Source organism: Dreissena polymorpha, chromosome 12, assembly GCF_020536995.1.
Source record: "Dreissena polymorpha isolate Duluth1 chromosome 12, UMN_Dpol_1.0, whole genome shotgun sequence".
NCBI lineage: Eukaryota > Metazoa > Mollusca > Bivalvia > Myida > Dreissenidae > Dreissena > Dreissena polymorpha.
The window spans coordinates 12,451,624-12,473,679 of NC_068366.1; the positions used below are offsets into that span (position 1 = coordinate 12,451,624).

Consider the following 22,056-nt stretch of genomic DNA (forward strand, 5'->3'; position numbering starts at 1 on the left):
TGCCCCGAGATAAGGGACAGGTTGCACAATATGTTCGCAAAAACCACAAGACAAATAATCCTTTTGATTTGATCGTCTGAATTAGACAATCAAGTCCGTTTTTTTTTAAATGTCGTATTTTGTTTGTGTTTCTTTAAGCGATAAAAATACACATGACGTTCTGACTGTTCTGTGTGTGGTGAAATTGCCTATATCTATGTAAAAGCGTGAAAAAGCATGTCATTAATGTGTGTTTCTGTCAAACGATATAACAGTTTTTATTTTATGTATTTTTGTTATAAAAGCTGTTTTCTTCAAAATTGGACATGTAATATGGTAATGATATTAACTTTAATAACTACCAGTTAATATGAACACTTCCTGTTTGAGCCATACCAGATTGCTCCTAGATTAAAGCTAAAGACCTTGGCCTCAAAGGTGGTTATCAGTGTATCTATTTACAGTTTCAATTGGTTTAACAAATGACTGTAATCGAACTTGTTGAAATGGGAAAGCTACATAAGAACTTTGGAAATAACAAATAAATCAACGCAAATAATGAGTACCAATGTTTAAACTGTTAGGTTAATATAATTCAGTCAAATATAGAACTGATAAGGTAACTGATTAATTAAACCCATGCAATGAAATCAGACAAAGAATTTCAAAGAGACTGGCACAATCACTTTAGGTCTTAGATGACCAAGTTGTTCGTAACAATCAGCTGAAGACAGCGTGATTTATTTCACGGTACAGATTGAACAGTTGCCTATGATCAGAGTTGAATTGACATATATACTTCAATATTGCCTCTAAGTAACAGTCATCAATCAAACATCAATATTATACACCTCACCAATACTTCATAGCCAAATCGACATTTAATCCGTTGAAAATTATTAGTATGCATTCGTGTTGGAGAATAATACAGCATTTGACATAATAAAAACAAAATAAACAAGCAAATTCAGTGATTTGATATATATACATGTGATATGGTATCTGAGACATAGCCCTGGAAAGTTTTTGAACTAACGGACGGACTGATGGACGGACAACGCCAATTCTATATCCCTCCGCCTTTGGAGTGCGATACAAAGCCAATATTTATTTTTATCAAAAGAGGGAGCCGACATATAAAACACTTAAGGGGGTTACAATAAATAACCACTATATGAATTGAGTAAATGAGTAATAACTTTCTATGAACATAATGAGTGTGTGCATGATATTATTATAATTACTTTAGAGAACAACATTTAAGAAATCTGATAATCTGACAAAGACCACACTATTTAATTCACCAGTGTTCGGCAAACAACTCCATACCAATGATAACCTATGACTCAATTCATGTGTAAGCTACATTGCCATTCATTTTTAAAGGGTGATTTGGTATCTGCATTGGATGAAAGATATCAGTTTGAGTACACTTTGCAAAAATATGAACGGGCATGTCTAGTTATTCGCTCTGAGTGGAAAGCGTTTAAAAACATGAATAACTGACAAAAGTTAAAAGGTTTGGCTTTCAAGTGCAGTACAGTATGATAAAACATCCTTAAATCTCACATAAATGCAGTTTGTATTAGATCTCTTTTACATTATAATAAAAGAAATAGTGGGTTAACATGTGTTCTGATATATAAATTTTGGTCAATTCCAAAAGTGCACTGAAAATAGTACTTCTTAATTCAGAATCGAAGAGTTTCTTTTTATAATAATCGAACATTTGAGATACTTTATAGTAGATGCAAATAAATGCAAAGACATGAATATAAGAAGACCAATGTTGATATTATGAATAATATTGAAAATTAGTGTTTATGTCAGCCAAAGTTATTAAACTATTCTATTTTTTTAATTATACCTCAAACACATTGAATAATACAAGTCACACTGCTTATATTGTTCCTAAAACCGACGATGTAATGTCTAAAAATACAAGGGCTTTCTAGTACAGACAATTTAGTAAATCTGGTAAACCGCAAAGTTAGTTCTCCGTGGCGTAAAGGATATGGTATCCGCCTAGCATTTGGGAGGTCGTGGGTTCGATACCCACTCGGGGAGCGTTCTCTAGATCTTCCCCAAAGAAACCAAGTATTGGTTATAGGCCCAGGAAACGGACTCGATAGCGTTTCTATAAGCATGGGGCTTCCGATGCAATCGAGGTAAAACTAGAATTCCGCGAGTTGGATTTGTCGCCTGATGGAAGCATACCAGTGTTACTTGTTTACTTTTATATCGGGGATGGGAAATTAAGTCTTAATGCTGTTACAATCATACTTTTACCCCTTTTTGTCCTATTTAGTAACATATTGAATAAGCAAAGCTTGTTTTATGAATGACCAAAATAATTGTGTATGAATATTGTAAATCTAATAGCGAACAGACAAAAACACACAGACAGACCAAACACAACATGCCCTCCTTTGTGCTATAATCTGTGAATTCTCTTCAATTCTAAACTGCTATCCGCACAGGTATGTGGTGGCTGTAGTACGTTTCTAGTTCACCAACATCTTTATAACCGTCAAAGTTCACAAATATCAAATCGTTTATTATTATTATTATTATTATTATTATTATTATTATTATTATTATTATTATTATTATTAAAAATGTTTAAAGTAAAGCTTAAGACATAGTAGTTATGAACCATTTTTGGGTCGTGGTCGCAGATTTCGAAATCTAAACGCGGACTCTAACTGCAAGGTCAAGGTCACAGGGGTTAAAACTGAAATGCACATTGAAAGATCTTGTCCAGATACACATGCATACCAAATATGAAAGCAATAGCTTTTTATGAATCACGGTCGAATATTTTGAAACCTAAACGCGGACCCCAAGTTCAAATATTTCATGCGCATGGAAAGGTGTTGTCCAGATTCACGTGCGTACCAAATATGAAAGCAATATCTGAAGGGACACAGTAGGTATGAGCCTTTTTCGAATTGCGGTTGCAGATTTCGAAATCTGAACGCTGACCTAAGTTCAAGGTCGATGTCACAGGGGTCAAAAATGTTATGCGCATGGAAAGGTGTTGTCCAGATACACATGCATACCAAATATGAAAGCAATATCTGAAGGGACACAGTAGTTATGAGCCTTTTTCGAATCGCGGTCGCAGATTTCGAAACCTGAACGCTGACCTCAGGTTCAAGGTCAAGGTCACAGGAGTAAAAAACTGTATGCGCATGGAAAGGTGAAAGCAATATCTGAAGGGACCCAACAGCTATGAGCCTTTTTCGAATCGCAGTCGCATACTTTGAAACCTGAACGCTGACATCAAGTTTAAGGTCAAGGTCACGCGGGTAAAAAAAAATGTTGCGCATGGAAAGGTGTTGTCCAGATACACATGCATACCAAATATGAAAGCAATATCTGAAGAGACACAGAAATTATGAGCGTTTTTCGAAGTGTGACGCCGCCGCCGACAACGCCGACGACACCGCCAAAAAGTAACACCTATATGTCCCATGACCATAGTCAGGCGACACAATAAAAAGGTTTAAACTAATTACATTAAGCGTAAGGATACATCATCAATCCAGTCTCGACTGCAACTCCAGATCAATGTTTGATTCATCAATAATTCACAGAAAGTAAAAATGCTTAACTTGTTTAAATGTTATAAAAAGTGCCTTTAAAACCCGTCTATCAGATGTACATTAACTGGATCAGATAAGGTTACATTTCAGCATTAAACTGTTCGAACAGCATGAATGAAGTATTATGAAAGATACTTACATTTGACACAACTTCCAGTCGTGATATAGCGTACGAAGTTTCAAATAAGATTATAAATGGATTTATAAATAATTATATCATGGGTGAACGTTGATAAATCCCAAAATACTGAAAATCAAATCTGGGGGCCGATAGGGCCCCCGATAAGTCCAGGAAACTCCTGCATTTTAGCTTAGTTGAAACAAAGAAATCACTTTTCCAGAGCTTAAACTTTAAGACACCTGTATTTTTATGCGATTCAAAACAGAAAAAAAGTTAGTTTGGCTAAAAAATATCTCAATCTATTTCTTTAAAATTTCATGTAGATAAAATGTGATAGGCATAATCTTTACTTACAAATACAAGAAAGAAAATGAATTGCCATAACATGTTCATTATCTATATAATACTGTAAATATGTGTATATAGTTTAGAAATGTTAGTGTTATCTTAACTTGTTTGTATATCTTATCTAGTTATTTTCTAATGATGTGATTTCCACGTCCGGTAATTTTTCACGTGCGTAACGTCCTCGGCATGAGACTTGAACGCCCCTTTTCCCATTTGATTGGTACTTGATCGTTTTGAAACAGATATCACAATATGCGCTACCCGGAGTGTTTCTTTTAACCAATCTCTCCATTTCTCTTCACGAGAGTCTCTTTCATGCAGACCTTCCCATCGCCATTTGTGTTTCACACCACTTTCAAGCTCTTTTGTGTTGTACTCCGGAGGCAAAAACATTATTTGATCGTGGTTTTTTGGTTTCAGAAGTTATTTTGACTTGTGTTTGAGAGATAAGACCGTTTCGTAACGTCGATTTCCATTGGATGACCGATTTATGTAAACCAATCGAAACGCTTGTTTGGAAACCGAGTCAGATTCCGCGGAGGGTCTTTTGGCTCGATTCCTTTTGCGGGGGACTTGTTACTGCTTTGATTTTAAACTTTAGGTCCGATCAAAATCAAAGGCATGGGTTACCCCCCCCCCCCCCCCCCCCCCAATATCTCCTTGGATTTATACGATTTGGAAAAACGACCTGACTGAAGATCGAATTTACGGAAATCCGTAATATTACGGAAAACTTTCACCCATCTGGATAAGAAATGCTTTATTTTTTTGAAAATTTGACATAAACAAAAAGACATGTGTGAAATGTTTCTTAGTCAGGAGTCTTAGTTTGCTTGTATGATTACAATGGATACATACTTTCTTGAATTTAAGGCAATCTTTAAAAAACATCTTTTTTTCCAAACAGTAAACTGGTCCCTTTGCAGGTGGAAATTTGTATTTGCAACAACTTTAATAATGTTGCCATAGTGAAGCATATATGGTGTTTGCCTAGCGACCAGGAGGGCCTGGGTTCGATCCCCACTGTGGCAGCGATCCTTCTGTCTTCCTCAAAGACAACAAGTACTGGTTCTTAGTCCAAGAAGACAGACTCGAGAGCATTCAAATAAGCATCATGTTTGTTGATGCAATCAAGCTAAAATAAAAAGGTTTAAACTTAATTTAACCGAATAAAAAATAATTGGCTCATTTGAACAAAGTTTATTTTGCTTTTTTGTCAATCATTTTGGGTTTATGTTCCGTTAGGGGCGAATTACCAAGTTCACCACAGGGTATTCACATTTTTGCTTGTAAGTGTATACACGGATAACGTTGCTTTTATAAGACATTGCACTTCTCATTGAAGGGTATGATTAAAGAGAAATTCAAATTACTTTTCTACTGTTTTAATTAATGTATAAAAGATAGAGATATCAACATGGTAAGATACACATAAGAGATTCATGCATGCAGTATCAAATAGTTTGAGATATTCATATGGTACACACTTATATGTTATGAACAACACACCCCTTCACTCAGGACACGGACAATGCTCTAAGCGGTGTGGGGAAAGCTCGATCATACATTGTGGACATAAATATAAGGGCTGTGCGAAGGTTGGCAAAGGCTTTAGCAATACATCATCAAATGAAAACAAATTAATCAATATCTCAAATATTACAAAAATATTTCATGCATTTGTAACAGTTATGATTGGGAAAAAGAACTCTAAAGATATTAAACTAATTAACGTCACACTTTGATAACTGTGAAAATATCAACAATACATTCATTATAGATTCAGTTCTCAACTGTATGTTCGTATCACACACATGGTTATTCAGTTAATTCAGATTAGGTTAAAAACAATAGATAACAATGTTTTTTTAACATTCGGATTGATACTTTTTAGTTCTCTAACCTTAATGTTGTTAACCTTTCACACCAAACCTTTTTTTTACCTTGTTCATTATGTTGTATTTTTTCTTCATAAATGATCATACATATGTCAAACAATGCACATAATATGAATAGTGGTTATCAATAAAAAACAGACCTGAAAGGGGTGAATGATTCATAAAGAAACATTCAAGAAATAACACAACCAGATCTAATATTAAAAGAAGTAATATAATGCTAAAACATGTGTTTAAAGAATAAAATAGTATATTTGTTCAATGACATCACTCATTAATACAAACGTAGGTAACATAGTGTTTAACAAAATAGAAAACAAGCATTGTTTACATCTTTTCAAGTCTTATGTTACATAAAAATGAACAGTATAAAAATATACACATATTGCACAGTATACACATACAAATTTTAGGTATAAGTTACATTCATAAGTTGTAAGAACTATATTAAAACAATAATGTTGTATTACAACAAAACTATACAACAGTAGGGAATAATGTTAAAAATAATAATATCATACTAGAATATAAAATAAATGAAATACTACACATGTTGTAATAGAAACTGAAATTTATGTGTATATTACTTCAAATCAAAGTGTGCTAATTGTGTATGCCAACATATTTAGAGGAAGTGAAAAAAATAATTATCGCTGAATGGAATATAAGGACACTGTATGTGCTTTGAGTTTTATAACTTAATCATTATTCTTGATAAAATGGTTGTGAACACATAAAGACAAAAATATTTACAATTTAAGTCAATTTTTGACAAATTTGCATACATATGCTTAAAACAGACAACCTAATATTGTATTTAAAAATATACACTATAATTCTTCATGTTTATCAAAAAACATGCAATATAACTAAGATAAGAAATCTATTTTAACCTTAACATTTAAATAATTGGATGCCAAAATGCTGAATGCTTAAAAACAAACACGTATCATTTATGTTTGAGCCTTTGTAAAGCCACAGGAGGTAGACATCAAGCCCTTGCAAATACACAGCAGTAAATGGGACCAAGATGAGCAGCATGGTGCATCACAACCTACTTGAATGTAAGATACATTTTCTTAGTTTATTACCATCCAAATGTTTACTGATATTTTAAATGTTCAATAGGTGAAAGCAGGAAAAAATTGATCATAATCTTTGTACATATCAACACAATTAAAAATTTAATGTACATATCAAAGCAATTAAAAAGTTAATGATTAAAATGTTGAAATATACTAAAACTTAGACAACTCTGGCCAATTACAACCAGTGTCATTTATACTAATGTTCAACCAATTATATCTGTATAACCTTAGTTAAGATAAAGCAACATTAAACAATATTTATACAAAAATAAGGCATTACGATTATTATGAATATATAAATACTAAAATTTTATCAATAACTACAAATATTATTATTAAAACAAAGTAAAACTTTGTATCACTTTACAAGTGGTTACAAGTGTAAACTAATACACATCATGTATGGAAAATAGTATATATGTCATACATAAAACACTAAATACCTTAAACAATTATATCTTTACTGAGTACGTGCCTGTGGACAAATAAAAAAAAATCAAAACTAATATAGATATTCGACTGAGATAAAATACTTTTTGGCTCAACCAATTAATATACAAATTTAAATGTGTGTAATCTAAAACCGCACCTAAATTACCAAAACTAATTAACAGTCGTTTGCATGGTGAATCTTTAGTCTGTATTTGAATTCTGTTAAAACAATTTGAGATATTAAAGAGATATATAAAGAAGCCATGTGACTCCTGTATTTCATTTTATCGGTCTTGTAAAAAAGCAAAAGCACAATAATTACAATGAGGATACTTAAATTACATATTATATAAATAAGACAATTACACAACCAATGAAGATCCTGAAACAATCTAATTATAAATGTATGCATAAACAATCATATAATCACAAAAGGAAATCAATTGAAAAGTGTTGCATCTTTTAAAAATTTCCTTATCAGATCATATAGTTCCAAACTAAATTCTTAAAAGGTTTTAACCACCAATCCCTACATAAATCATTGCAAATGCAGTTTGGTTGAACACGCCCGTATATTTACACCATTTCTTTAGGGCAAAAATATGTTACATGTTCCATCTACAGAAATATTAGTGCTCTCAGCAGGCCTTAAACATATTACAGAGTCTTGTCCAAGTTTTGAACTATCCTCATATCTCTCATCAAATGTTCGACACCGACACTTCATCAACCCGCACAATCGCATCATCGTCTCCACCCCTCCCATTGCGTTTCCGCGCGCTTGACCCGTTCTCCCCCTCTGCACCTCCCTTCCGGAGTTTGCCGAGCAGGATGTCCGTTACTGAGTTTCCCTTGGCCTTCTGCAGCTCAGTCTTATTGGAGATAATTTCCATTATAATATAAAGTGATAGGAAGTTTTACTCTGGTTTTATTAAGTAATATTTTAAGTGATTGATCATTGTAGTGTTTATTTATGGATGGGGAATTTCATAAAATTTAAGTAGACAATACAAAGAATTACAAAGAATTTTATTTTATTTCATATTTGAAATATATTTTACTGTCGGGGAATGGCGCAAAATCTTAATACAATTTTATGCAAATACGAACACACAGACTGGAAGCTGCTTCAAAATAGTCTTCATAGAATCCCAGGGAACAGTGGGATTTGGAGTCATTACTTTTTGGCTCAGCAAATGATATTTAGCTTTGCTCTGTGAAAAGGGGTTTAATGCATGTGCATAAAGTGTCCTCACGGATTAGCCTTTGCAGTCCGCACAGGTAAATCAGGGACAACACTTTCCACTTTTTTATAATTTTTTATTTTTAAGTTAGAATTTTCATGACAAAAATTAAGTTCAGTCTGAAAGTGTTATTCCTGATTGGCCTATGTGGACTATACAGGCTAATCTGGGATGACACTTTAAGCACATACATTTCACAGAGCGAGGCTTAATTACCTGTATGACGATCTCACTGGAGATGTACGCCTCCCTCCTGATCTCCTTCTTCACCTTGGCCGGCACGTCTGGGATCAGGTAGGCCACCAGGCTTGTGGTGACCACCACCAGGTTCTAGAATAGGGGAGAGAAATCAGAGTGAGTAGGGGATAGAAATCAGAGTGAGAAGGGGATAGAAATCAGAGTGAGTAGGGGAGAGAAATCAGAGTAAGTAGGGGAGATAAATCAGAGTGAGTAGGGGAGAGAAATCAGAGTGAGTATGGAAGATAAATCAGAGTGAGTAGGGGAGTGTAATCAGAGTAAGGAGGCGTAAAAATCAGAGTGAGTAGAGAAGAGAAATCTGAGTGAGTATGGAAGTGAAATCAAAGTAAGAAGGGGACAAAATCAGAGTGAGTAGGGGAGACAAATCAGAGTGAGTAGGGGAGAGAAATCAGAGTGAGTAGGGGTGATAAATCAGAGTGAGTAGGGGAGAGAAATCAGAGTGAGTAGGGGAGAGAAATCAGAGTATGGAAGTGAAATCAAAGTACAAAGGGGAACAAATCAGAGTGAGTAGGGGTGAAAAAATCATAATGAGTAGGGGGGAGAAATCAGAGTGAGTAGGGGAGGGAAATCAGATTGAGTAGGGGAGAGAAATCATAGTGAATAGGGAGATAAATCAGAGTGAGTAGGGAAGAAAAATTAGAGTGAGTAGGGGAGAGAATCAGAGTGAGTAGGGGAGAAAAATCAGAGTGAGTAGGGGAGAGAATTGAGAGTGAGTTGGGGAGAGAAATAAAAATTATACAATGACATGACTTGAATAAGAGTACTAGTATATGTTTTATGAGTCATGGATAGGGGGAGATATGTCTTATGACATTTAAGTACTGATATATGTATAAAGTTAGGAAAAGGCACTCGTGTAACAACTGTGCAACAACAATAGATACAAATAATTTCCCATTTCTGACTCTTTAATAAACAAGCAAATTCATTGAATTGATATCCCCCGCCTATATGCTTCTGGACCCAAAAGTATTATATTTGACACTCAAACAAGCATTTTTTCAAGATACAAAGGGCCATAACTCCGTTATTAACAGATGGTGTACAATGCCACTTGGCGTGCATCATCCTCTAATCCATATATATACTCATACTAAGTTTCAATGAAAACCGCCAAAGCACTTCCAAGATATGGCTCCGGACACAAAAGTGCCTATAGTAAAAAGCATTTTTTCAAGATACAAAGGGCCATAACTCTGTTTTGAAGAGATGGTGTACAATGCCATTTGGCGTGCATCATCCTCTTATGCATATATATATACTCATACGAAGTTTCAATGAAAACCGCCAAAGCACTTCCAAGATATGGCTCTGGACACAAAGGTGCCGGCCAGCCGGACGGACGGACAGACAGCCGGACAATGCCAAAACAATATCCCTCCGCCTCTGGCGGGGACTAAAAAGACATAATTTACAAAAGCAATATTACAAAATTATACAAATACATATTTAGTGAAAGCAGATCATAAAGGTGAAAATATTTTCTCATTTTTGACTCCATAATCATCAACAACAAAAAAAGCATTCATTACCAATAATACAGTGTGAGCATCTCACCTCAAAGACTACGACAAAAGCGAAGCGAGCAGCCAGGACATGCCAGAATTTCTCAGAATACTCATACTGCATTGGCTCTCCTGTCTCATCCTTGTAGCCAGGAGGGTAGCGGAAATCTCGGTACCTGAAATAGCATTCATATCAGCCTCCAACTGCAAAAACTGGGCTTAATGCTTGAGTGTAAAGTGTAGTCCCAGATTAGCCTGTGCAGTCCTCAAAGGCTTATCAGGAACGACACTACCGCCTGCACTTTATTTTCATTAATAAGAGACTTCCTTTAAACGAAGAATACTATAAAAGCGAAAAGGTACGTCCCTGATTAGCCTGTGCGGACTGTACAGGCTGATCTGGGTTGACACTTTAAGCACATGCATCAAGCCCCATTTTCCCAGAGCATGGCTAGATTTTTGAATAATTATTCTAAAGAGAAAGAATTTTAGTATAAGGATAGGGGAAGTGAAAATCTTAGCAACTGGAATAGTTATCGTATGAGCATCCTCTGGGTTATCTGGGCTAAATGCATGTGTGTAAAGTGTCAACCCAGTTCAGCATGTGCAGTCCTCACAGGCTAATATGGGACAACACTTTCTGCCTTCACTGGATTTTATTTTTGAGTCACCTCCTTTAAACAAAAATTCCATACAAGTGGAAAGTGTTGTTCCTGGTTAGCATGCATGGATGACACCACGCACTTGCATTAAGACCAGTTTTCCCAGAATGTGGCTCATGTTAGTAGATATTGAATCAATATTCTAGTTTCAAAGAATCTAAGAACAAGGATGAGGGTTATGACGGTTAGTGGAAATCTCGGCAACTGGAATAATGCTGATTATGAAGGTATTTCAATTGATACCCTTACAGACAATCATATATATGAAAATGGATTGGGTCACAATCAATTATGTTACTGCACCTTGTAAGAATAGTTTTGAAAAAGAAAGCTTAAAATCTTACATAATTTGACCCGAAGAAAATCGCATAAAATACAAGTAACTACCTAATGCATATTTAACTTCAGCTTTACGCCCAAGTGATGAAATGGATGTGTGATTTGGATTTCATGAGTGTAAACTCTTAAACTTCATTCAGGAAGAACAATTCTCTTTTTTTACCGCGTCAAGTATTTGATCAACCCACAAAATAGAATTGAAAATGTCAATGCCTTTCAGGACAAAATATGTTATTATATTGTTATATTATGGGTCTTGTTCTGATAAAACTGGGCATAATGCATGTGCGTAAAGTGTCGTCCCAGATTAGCCTGTGAAGTGTGCTGGATTTTTGCTAAAAAGAGACTTCATTTAAATGCTAAATGTCATAAAAGCGGAAAGTGTCGTCCCTGATTAGCCTGTGCGGACTGCACAGGCTAATCTGGGACGACACTTTACGTACATGCATTATGCCCAGTTTTATCAGAACACGACTCTTATATTTTTGTCACGCACCAACAAACATCAGATCCTTGTACTCTCTTGTCCGGCTCAAAGTCTGACGTGTTGAACTTGGAGAGCCCCCACTGCGTGTAGCCGACCAGGGTTTGGTTGTCACTGTAGTAGTAGACGTAGACCAACCGAGGGATGAAGTCTGATGTAAGGGCTATAATGAACGCCTGCAAGAGGAAAAACGCATGATTGCAGTCTACATAGGCTAATCAGGGACAACAATTTCCACTTAAATGGTATTTTTGTTTAAAGTAACTCTCTTCTTAGCATACAATCCAGTTTAGGCTGAAAGTGTTGCTCCTGATTAGTCTGTGCCAACTGTGAAGATAAGTCTGTGCAGATGTAGTGATTTAATGAAACAATACATTGTTATCTCAATCAAATGAAGTAAGCCAGCTGTTTTGGGGGCCAACAGTTGCAGATTGCAACAATGTAGTTTTAACGTCCTCGACCAAATGATTTGCTGAAGATATATACATAATTAATTTGATAAGGAATGGCATTTGTAATGATAATTCTGAGCAACTGCTTGTATTGCCTGATTAAAACTCTTGCGAGGAGCATATAACATTAGCAACACAAGCAAAATATTTGCATGAACATGTTGCTGCAAGAAAAATTTGGAACAAAACACATACAAATGGTAAGCTTCCTGTTAACCTATGCCAGATTGCTTCTTGTATTAGGCAAAAGAAATTGACCTTTAAAGAGTATATCAGTGTATGTCTACAAATGGTACAGCTTCCTGTTTACCTATGCCAGATTGCTTCTTGTATAAGTCAAAAGAAATGGACCATAAAAGTGGATATCAGTGTATTCAATTATTAAATTTTAATCAGCTTTTCCAATAACTGTAGACACAATTTGGAAAAGTGAAAACGGTATTTAAATGTTCACAGCTCACATATCAACACAGCTTATCAATGTATCAATGTTTAAACTGTAAGGTAAATATATATCAGTGAAATAAACCAAGGGTAGCTGACAATTTGAACTTTGAGTGAGATCGATATAATTAATCCAATATCAAAGAGATTGACAAGAGCACACTTGCTTATTACTGAGTACTTCTTTAATATCAATTCAAGACAGCCTGATTTATGTAACAGGACTTATACAACAGTTAAAAATATGCAAGAGATTGATTGACATTTAATTCTATGTTGTGTCAGCCATCAATCAAACATACCTCAGCAATACTTCATAGCTAATGAAAAGTCTACATTTAATCAGTTTGAATTTATTTGAAATGTATTTGAAGGCATTAGTGTTTTAAGATAATAGGCATTTTACCTTATATAAGCAAATTTAAAAAAATGAGGAAGACTGTTGTCAATTCAGGCAAATAAGCTGGGGAACATATAGGCAGTCGAACATATGTATGAGATATGTTAAAAGAGCATACATAAACCCCATAATGAAAAGATAACAGAGTATCACAAGTAATTCAAGATTGCTAATGAGAGAAAGAGAGATTTATTTTAAACAAGGGACAAAATTGTCACAAAACCAGGTTTTCATTGTGAAAAAAAAATCTGATAAAGGGAGAAAACTCAAACTGAACTTTTGAAATGAACAAACAAAATTAAACCCCTTTGTAAGTTTGTTTTAATAAAAAAAAATAATTTTTAGTCGTGGCGACCTTGACATTGGAGATATTGACGTGATTCTTTCGTGCGACACACCGTCCCATGATGGTGAACAAATGTGCCAAATGATTTTAAAATCTCACAATGAATGACATAGTTATGGCCAGGACAAGCTCATTTATGGCCATTTTTAACCTTTGAACTCAAAGTGTGACCTTAGAGATATCGACGTAATTATTTCGCGCGACACACCGTCCAATGATGGTGAACAAATGTGCCAAATGATTTTAAAATCTGACAATGAACGACATAGTTATGGCCCGGACAAGCTTGTTCCGCCCGCCCGCCCGCCAGCCAGCCAGCCAGCCCGCCCGCATTCGCCAATCTAATAACCAGTTTTTTCCTTCGGAAAACCTGGTTAAAAAACCTGGTTAAAAACCTGGTTAAAAATACCAAGGCATTGTCTTGCATATAATTTTACCCAGATATCATAATTGCAACAAGAGTGCCAAACTGTAACAAGATACGCCCGTTTGAAGGTTTTGGACAACTTGATAACTTTACCATGACCCATATTTGAACTTGACCTACATATCATCTAGACACAACTTCTGACCATATTTGGTGAAGATCAGATGAAAGCTACTTCAATTAGAGAGCAGACACCATGCTAAATGCTTGAAATGCACTAAGTGACCTCATGATCTAGTTTTTGACCCGGCATAACTCATATTTGAACTTGACCTAGATATTTCTAGACACAACTTCTGACCAAATTTGGTGAAGATCAGATGAAAACAACTTCAACAAGCAAATTCGTTGAATTGATATCCCCCGCCAATATGCTTCTGGACACAAAAGTGTCATATTTGACACTCAAAAAAGCATTTTTTCAAGATACTAAGGGCCATAACTCTGTTATTAACAGATGGTGTACAATGCCATTTGGCCTGCATCATCCTCTTATTAATATACACATACCCATACCAAGTTTCAATGAAATCTGCCAAAGCACTTCCAAGATATGGCTCCGGACACACAAAAAAAGCATTTTTTCAAGACACAAAGGGCCATAACTCCGTTATTAACAGATGGTGTACAATGATATTTGGCGTGCATCATTCGCTTATCCATATATATATATACTTATACCAAGTTTCAATGAAATCCGCCAAAGCACTTCCAAGATATGGCTCCGGACGGACTGACGGACATAAGGATGGACGGACGAACGGACAGACAACGCCAAAACAATATCCCTCTGCCTATGACGGGGGATAATTAGAAAGCGGACACCATGCTAAATGCTTGAAACGCACTAAGTGACCCTGTGACCTAGTTTTTGACCCTGCATGACCCATATTCGAACTTGACCTTGATAGTGTCTAGATACATCTTCTGATCAAGTATTGTGATTATCGGATGAAAACTACTTCTATTACAGAGCGGACACCATGCTAAATGCTTGAAATGCACTAAGTGACCCCGTGACCTAGTTTTTGATCCGGCATGACCCATATTCGAACCTGACCTATATATTGTCCAGATACAACTTCTGACCAAGTTTGGTGAAGATCAGATAAAAACTACTTCAATTAGAGAGCAGAAACCATGCTAAATGCTTGAAATGCACTAAGTGACCCTGTAACCTACATGTAGTTTTTGACCCTGCATAACCCATATTCGAACTTGACCTAGATATTGTCTAGATAAAACTTCTGACTAAGTTTGGTGAAGATCGGATGAAAAATATTTGAATTAGAGAGCAGAAACTGCTGTGAACGCTGCCCACCCGCCGCAAAGGTGAAACTATAATACGTCCTGTTTTTTTTAAGCGGGCGTATAAAAAGCATATCAATTATAGATAATCAAGCCAATATTTACTGCATCTCCAAATAAATGTTGGATTCATCAATGGTTCCGCAAGGTGAAACAGCTTAGCTGTTCAAATGTTATCAAAAGCTCCTTTAAATATTTCAGTTAATTTTTGTACATGCATTGAATCACATAAAACGACATTCCTGCAGCAAAATGTTCGAAACAAAACGATTGAAGTAAAAAGAAACCAAGACACAAAATACTTACATTGGACACGATTGCCAACCGCGATATAGCATACAAGATTTCATACCAGATTCCTGCGAAAAAAAGTAAATGAGTAGCGTAAAGTATATATCAGTGATTGTACCAAGCCAGCGTAAAGTATATATCAGTGATTGTACCAAGCCAGCGTAAAGTATATATCAGTGATTGTACCAAGCCAGCGTAAAGTATATATCAGTGATTGTACCAAGCCAGCGTAAAGTATATATCAGTGATTGTACCAAGCCAGCGTAAAGAATATATCAGTGATTGTAAAAAGCCAGCGTAAAGTATATATCAGTGATTGTACCAAGTCTGCGTAAAGTATATATCTGTGATTTACCAAGCCAGCGTAAAGTATATATCTGTGATTTACCAAGCCAGCTTAAAGTATATATCAGTGATTGTAAAAAGCCAGCGTAAAGTATTTATCGGTAAAGAAATGAAATGCATTTACATGTATTATTAAATAATTCTAGGAACAGTTTTACAAAATTATGAAAATAAAGAAAACAAGTAAAATAAAAAGTTTGCATTCCCATGGATATAACCGGAGACCTCAAGAAGAACAAGCTGACACACCAATGAACATCTCAGGCTTTTGATGTATGAAGCTTATTTTAACAAAAGATGTGTTTGTCAGAAACACAATGCTCCATAATGCACCGCGTTTATTTATTTATTTTTATCACTTACCAGGTACAGATAATTATCTCCCTTTGAAGCTTATTACTTCCCTTGGATTTGTTTTTTGACCTTTTGGATTTGTAATGATGACCTTGACCTTTCAGCACTCAAAATGTGCAGCTCCATGAGATACACATCCATGCCAAATATCAAGTTGCTATCTTCAATATTGCAAAAGTTATTGCAAAACTTTAACCAAGGTTAAAGTTTGTGACTGACACAGTGAATGACAGACAGACAGGCCAAAAACAATATACCCCCGATCATTCGATCCGGGGGAATAAAAACTATGTTAGTAACACAAATACTAGCAGAATTATCAATAAAACATCTTCAACATGCTTTATCATTCTTCTGATTTTGATTGATGATCTAACAAACACAGTTTTTACATTTTTCTTAATCAGGGACCATGTGTTAGTTTGCTTGTCTGATTAAAATGCATTCATCCGTTTTTTATCCCTAAGGCAATTGTTTTCCAAACTGTGAACAAGATGCTTTTAAAGCAGAACTATTTATCTTATTTGATAGAGGTATATTTATTTGGCATAGAAATCTGAACTACGAGCCTTTACAAGTGGCGGTACACAAGATGATGCCAAGCAAAGACTGTTATCTTCAATTAATGTCTTATATTTTTTACATAATTTATCAATTCATTTGAGGTTGTTGTTTTCTGAATAAACACCATCAAAACCAGCCTGATTTCTTTTGACTGATTTTTGCTTTATTCCACTGCGTAGTTCTTCTTGAATGCTTTGAGCTTTTATGAGTAAAAACGTACAGCTCCGCACCAGTATAATAACCTGTCACCTGCATATCTAGTGTGTATTTGTTTTAAATTTAGGGCTGTTATTCAGCACCATCCACAATGTCATCATGTATATATTTGAGTCTTGTTCTGAGAAAACTGGGCATAATGCAAGTGCGTAAAGTGTCGTCCCAGATTAGCCTGTGCAGTCCGCACAGGCTAATCAGGGTAGACACTTTCTGTTTTAATGACATTTTTCGTTTAAATTAAGTCTCTTCTCAGCAAAAATCCAATTAAAGCGGAAAGTGTCGTCCCAGATTAGCCTGTACAGTTTGCACAGGCAAATCTGGGACAACACTTTACGCACATGCATTTTGCCCAGTTTTCTCAGAATGCGACTCATATTTGTCCCTAATGACTGCCTCAATTTCACAACTCACAATGCAGCTGTAAGGGTTTAACATTAGTAAATTAACATGGGACAAACTGACCAAATTTTGTAAGTATTTGTTAGCTAAAAATAAATTTCACAAACTTAAAAATTTTAGTCAAAATACAAAAGATTTTTCCAATCCAAAAATCCCGTCCCCATTCCCAAATTGTTGCAAAAAAAAATAACTAACCAACAACAAAAAATTGAATACAGCACTATGTTGTTGATATTCTTACCAATATCAGCCGCCCTCTCAGCCAGGGGTCGTCGTAGGTCAGTGCAAAACTTAACGGCGTCGGTTCTAATCTCAATGATATTGTTCAGCAGGCAGCAAAGTGGACCGAGGGGGAACGCAGCAACAAAGATGGTCAGGAAACCATACTGCAACACTGCAAAGCCACACAGAAGATGTATGGGCATTGTTCTGGGAAAACTTGTTTTAATGCATGTATGTAAAGTATCATCCAAGATTAGCTGTGCAGTCTGTACAGGCTAATCAGGGAAACACTTGCCACCTAGACTGGCTGTGCAGTCTGTACAGGCTAATCAGGGAAACACTTGCCACCTAGACTGGCTGTGCAGTCTGTACAGGCTAATCAGGGAAACACTTGCCACCTAGACTGGCTGTGCAGTCTGTACAGGCTAATCAGGGAAACACTTGCCACCAGTAGACTGGCTGTGCAGTCTGTACAGGCTAATCAGGGAAACACTTGCCACCTAGACTGGCTGTGCAGTCTGTACAGGCTAATCAGGGAAACACTTGCCACCTAGACTGGCTGTGCAGTCTGTACAGGCTAATCAGGGAAACACTTGCCACCTAGACTGGCTGTGCAGTCTGTACAGGCTAATCAGGGAAACACTTGCCACCTAGACTGGCTGTGCAGTCTGTACAGGCTAATCAGGGAAACACTTGCCACCTAGACTGGCTGTGCAGTCTGTACAGGCTAATCAGGGAAACACTTGCCACCTAGACTGGCTGTGCAGTCTGTACAGGCTAATCAGGGAAACACTTGCCACCTAGACTGGCTGTGCAGTCTGTACAGGCTAATCAGGGAAACACTTGCCACCTAGACTGGATGTGCAGTCTGTACAGGCTAATCAGGGAAACACTTGCCACCTAGACTGGCTGTGCAGTCTGTACAGGCTAATCAGGGAAACACTTGCCACCTAGACTGGCTGTGCAGTCTGTACAGGCTAATCAGGGAAACACTTGCCACCTAGACTGGCTGTGCAGTCTGTACAGGCTAATCAGGGAAACACTTGCCACCTAGACTGGCTGTGCAGTCTGTACAGGCTAATCAGGGAAACACTTGCCACCTAGACTGGCTGTGCAGTCTGTACAGGCTAATCAGGGAAACACTTGCCACCTAGACTGGCTGTGCAGTCTGTACAGGCTAATCAGGGAAACACTTGCCACCTAGACTGGCTGTGCAGTCTGTACAGGCTAATCAGGGAAAAACTTGCCACCAGTAGACTGGCTGTGCAGTCTGTACAGGCTAATCAGGGAAACACTTGCCACCAGTAGACTGGCTGTGCAGTCTGTACAGGCTAATCAGGGAAAAACTTGCCACCAGTAGACTGGCTGTGCAGTCTGTACAGGCTAATCAGGGAAACACTTGCCACCAGTAGACTGGCTGTGCAGTCTGTACAGGCTAATCAGGGAAAAACTTGCCACCAGTAGACTGGCTGTGCAGTCTGTACAGGCTAATCAGGGAAACACTTGCCACCAGTAGACTGGCTGTGCAGTCTGTACAGGCTAATCAGGGAAACACTGGCCACCTAGACTGGCTGTGCAGTCTGTACAGGCTAATCAGGGAAACACTGGCCACCTAGACTGGCTGTGCAGTCTGTACAGGCTAATCAGGGAAACACTTGCCACCTAGACTGGATGTGCAGCCTGTACAGGCTAATCAGGGAAACACTTGCCACCTAGACTGGATTTTCGCCAAAAAGGGAAACCCTTTAAATGAAAAATACTGCAAGAGCAGAAAGGGTGGTCCTTGATAAGCCTGTGGGGACTCTGAATACCTTACAAGGTAAGTCACCAATTTATTGTGATCAATGACAGTAATTAATCCTCCCACATACCAATTTTACACAGATGTAGAGCTTTGAATTCACCCTGAACCACTTGGATACGTATTTTGACATGTCTGTAGTCCCTTAGAAAGTTAAATTTAATTAAATGCCTTTCTTACTCAGGGGCGTCGGAAGCAAATTGACATTGGGGCGGCAGAGTATGGGAGTTGGGTATGGGAGGGGGTATCCCCTCCCGTTGGTGGGGGGCCGGAGCCTCCCCCGGATTAAAAAAAAAAAATTAGCATCAAATGGCACGTTCTGGTGCGTTTTTATGCCTGATACCTGACCTTATACACGTCTATTGCAGGCATATTCTGTATGACAAAAAGTTGTGACAGATAGTCAATCGATGGAGAAGTGATCTCTATATGTCGCAGTTTGTACTTTGTAGCAGGAGACACAACGATAGGGATCATGTGGGCTAAAATAACGTTATCCGGATTTTTTTCCCCGCAATTCCGTTTTGGAAATTTGAAATTCGTTGGTTTGGAGTAGACATATTGAAATGACACAAAAAAGTGGTAAAAAACATTAAATAAGTTTTTTAGAATTATCGATTTACTTTGAGTGATTTCAATTAATTCAGGTATCTTGAGGTATCTTTAATTTTGTGATAATTAAGGACTATTGGATATTGGCACATTTGTTTCATGTAATACTTTCCTTCATATTAATAAAAAGAAGCAAAGGCTTAGATCATACCAACAATTAAAGATTCCCAGGTTTAATAACTCAAGAATAAAGGGATTATCGTTATAAAAGAGATTGTTCAATTAACAACATAACTGACACGTACATTACCGCGAACAGGTGATGACGATCAACAATACACGTGTCATAACCCCGAAAGCGTGATTACCTTGCTTCCTGGTAAAGATATTTTCAAATATACGGGTATTGAAATGGAATTTTTTTTTTAAAAAAGGTCTTTGCCGAAATTTCATTTTTGCCGAAAATATTGGGGCGGCGGCCGCCGCCCCAGCACCGACACTTCTATTACTAGATTCAAGTTTTAAAGGCTTCATTTCCAATCCAAAGATACTGATGAGCAGCAAACAGCATAAAACCTGAACAGACTGCGAGTTACTCGCAGGCTGTTTTGGTTTTATGCTGGTTGCAAAAGCCATTTTCACTTTGCATGTTATGGGGGAAAGGGTTAAATCCTGCATTTTGAAATTTGATCTGCAGTATTGATTTTTGACACATCAATGTGATTCTTGTTTATTTTAAAATGTGTTCGATTTTTTTGCAAACTATTTTAATGCATGGTCCAGAGTGGACAATTTTTATGGTCATGATCTTTAATTTTGACTTCAAAGTAACACCAAATCTAGTCGCATTGTTTAGGAGCGCACAACACTATTTATAAAGATCAACATTTGAGATGTATCTTTATCTTTTGATGCTTGGTCAAATGACATTCTGCACTTACCTATCACCTTCACCTTGAAGCTTTACCACATGTTTGTAGCACACATCACACACACTTATATCTTTTAATGTGAATATTGATGTTAACTGATCATTAACTCTTTAAAGCATGGGGCAGGTACAGTCCAGACAAGTTTCAGGAAAGACAGACCGACAGATCAAGCGAATTCTGTGATAGAATGATTTGGATATATCCCCCTCTCCCTATTGGTAACAGAGAGGTAATAATGTCCCAACAGAGACAATTAAAAGCATAGTTTTGGGAAAACTGGGCTTATTGCATGTGCGTAAAGTGCCATCTCTGATTAGCTTGTGCAGTCCTCAAAGGATTATCAGGGATGATACAATTTGCCTTAGCTTGATTTAAGAGGAAAACTCCTTTAAAAGATAAAAAAAGCTGAAAGTTTCATCCAAGATAAGCCTGTGCAGACTTCACAGGCTTACCTGGGAGGACAATTTACGCTCATGCATAAAGCCCAGTTTTCCCAGACCAAACCACAATCGGTCACAGACATACAACAGTAGGAAGTAAATGCAGTCACCTACCCATTTCCAGGTACTCATGGTAGAGGCTGGAGTGTTCCTCTAGCTGATAGTCCTTCTCCCAGGCGGCCATCTTGGCCTTCTGCTCAGCCGTCTCCTTCAGCCACTTACGCCGGTACAATCGCTTCAGCATCTTGATCGCCTTCCTACAACAACAACAACATTTGTGGCGATGACCAATAAACTTAATTGAAAATTTGAAACATGTTATTTATCATTAAAGTTAATGAGGTTTTTCAGGTCATTTTCAATAAAGATAATTGATATGTATATTTGTGACTGTTCACATTAACCCTTTGCATGCTGGGTAATTTGTCGTCTGCTAAAATGTCGTCTGCAGAATTTCTAAAATAGCATTTTCTTAGATTTTTTTCAAAGAATACTATCAGAATAGCAAACAGTTTGGATCCTGATGAGACGCCACGTTCTGTGGCGTCTCATCAGGATCCAAACTGTTTGCAAAAGCCTTTAAAATTCGGTTCCGGC

The 22,056-nt window shown here is 36.9% G+C and overlaps 1 protein-coding gene across 5 annotated transcripts in view; it reads right to left on the reverse strand.

The window, feature by feature from the left end:
• Window positions 1–5,425: 5,425 nt before the first annotated feature.
• LOC127853296 (anoctamin-1-like) overlaps window positions 5,426–22,056 on the reverse strand; it is an 88,279-nt gene continuing 71,648 nt past the window's right edge. For all 5 annotated transcript variants that reach the window (XM_052387692.1, XM_052387690.1, XM_052387689.1 and 2 more), the window contains 7 exons: window positions 21,574–21,716; window positions 17,754–17,906; window positions 15,650–15,702; window positions 11,979–12,142; window positions 10,534–10,657; window positions 8,935–9,048; window positions 5,426–8,346 (listed from right to left, as the gene is read on the reverse strand). In XM_052387692.1, the coding sequence (XP_052243652.1) occupies window positions 8,176–8,346; window positions 8,935–9,048; window positions 10,534–10,657; window positions 11,979–12,142; window positions 15,650–15,702; window positions 17,754–17,906; window positions 21,574–21,716 (922 nt within the window). In that variant the 3' untranslated portion in view covers window positions 5,426–8,175. The remainder of the gene's footprint in view (window positions 8,347–8,934; window positions 9,049–10,533; window positions 10,658–11,978; window positions 12,143–15,649; window positions 15,703–17,753; window positions 17,907–21,573; window positions 21,717–22,056) is intronic.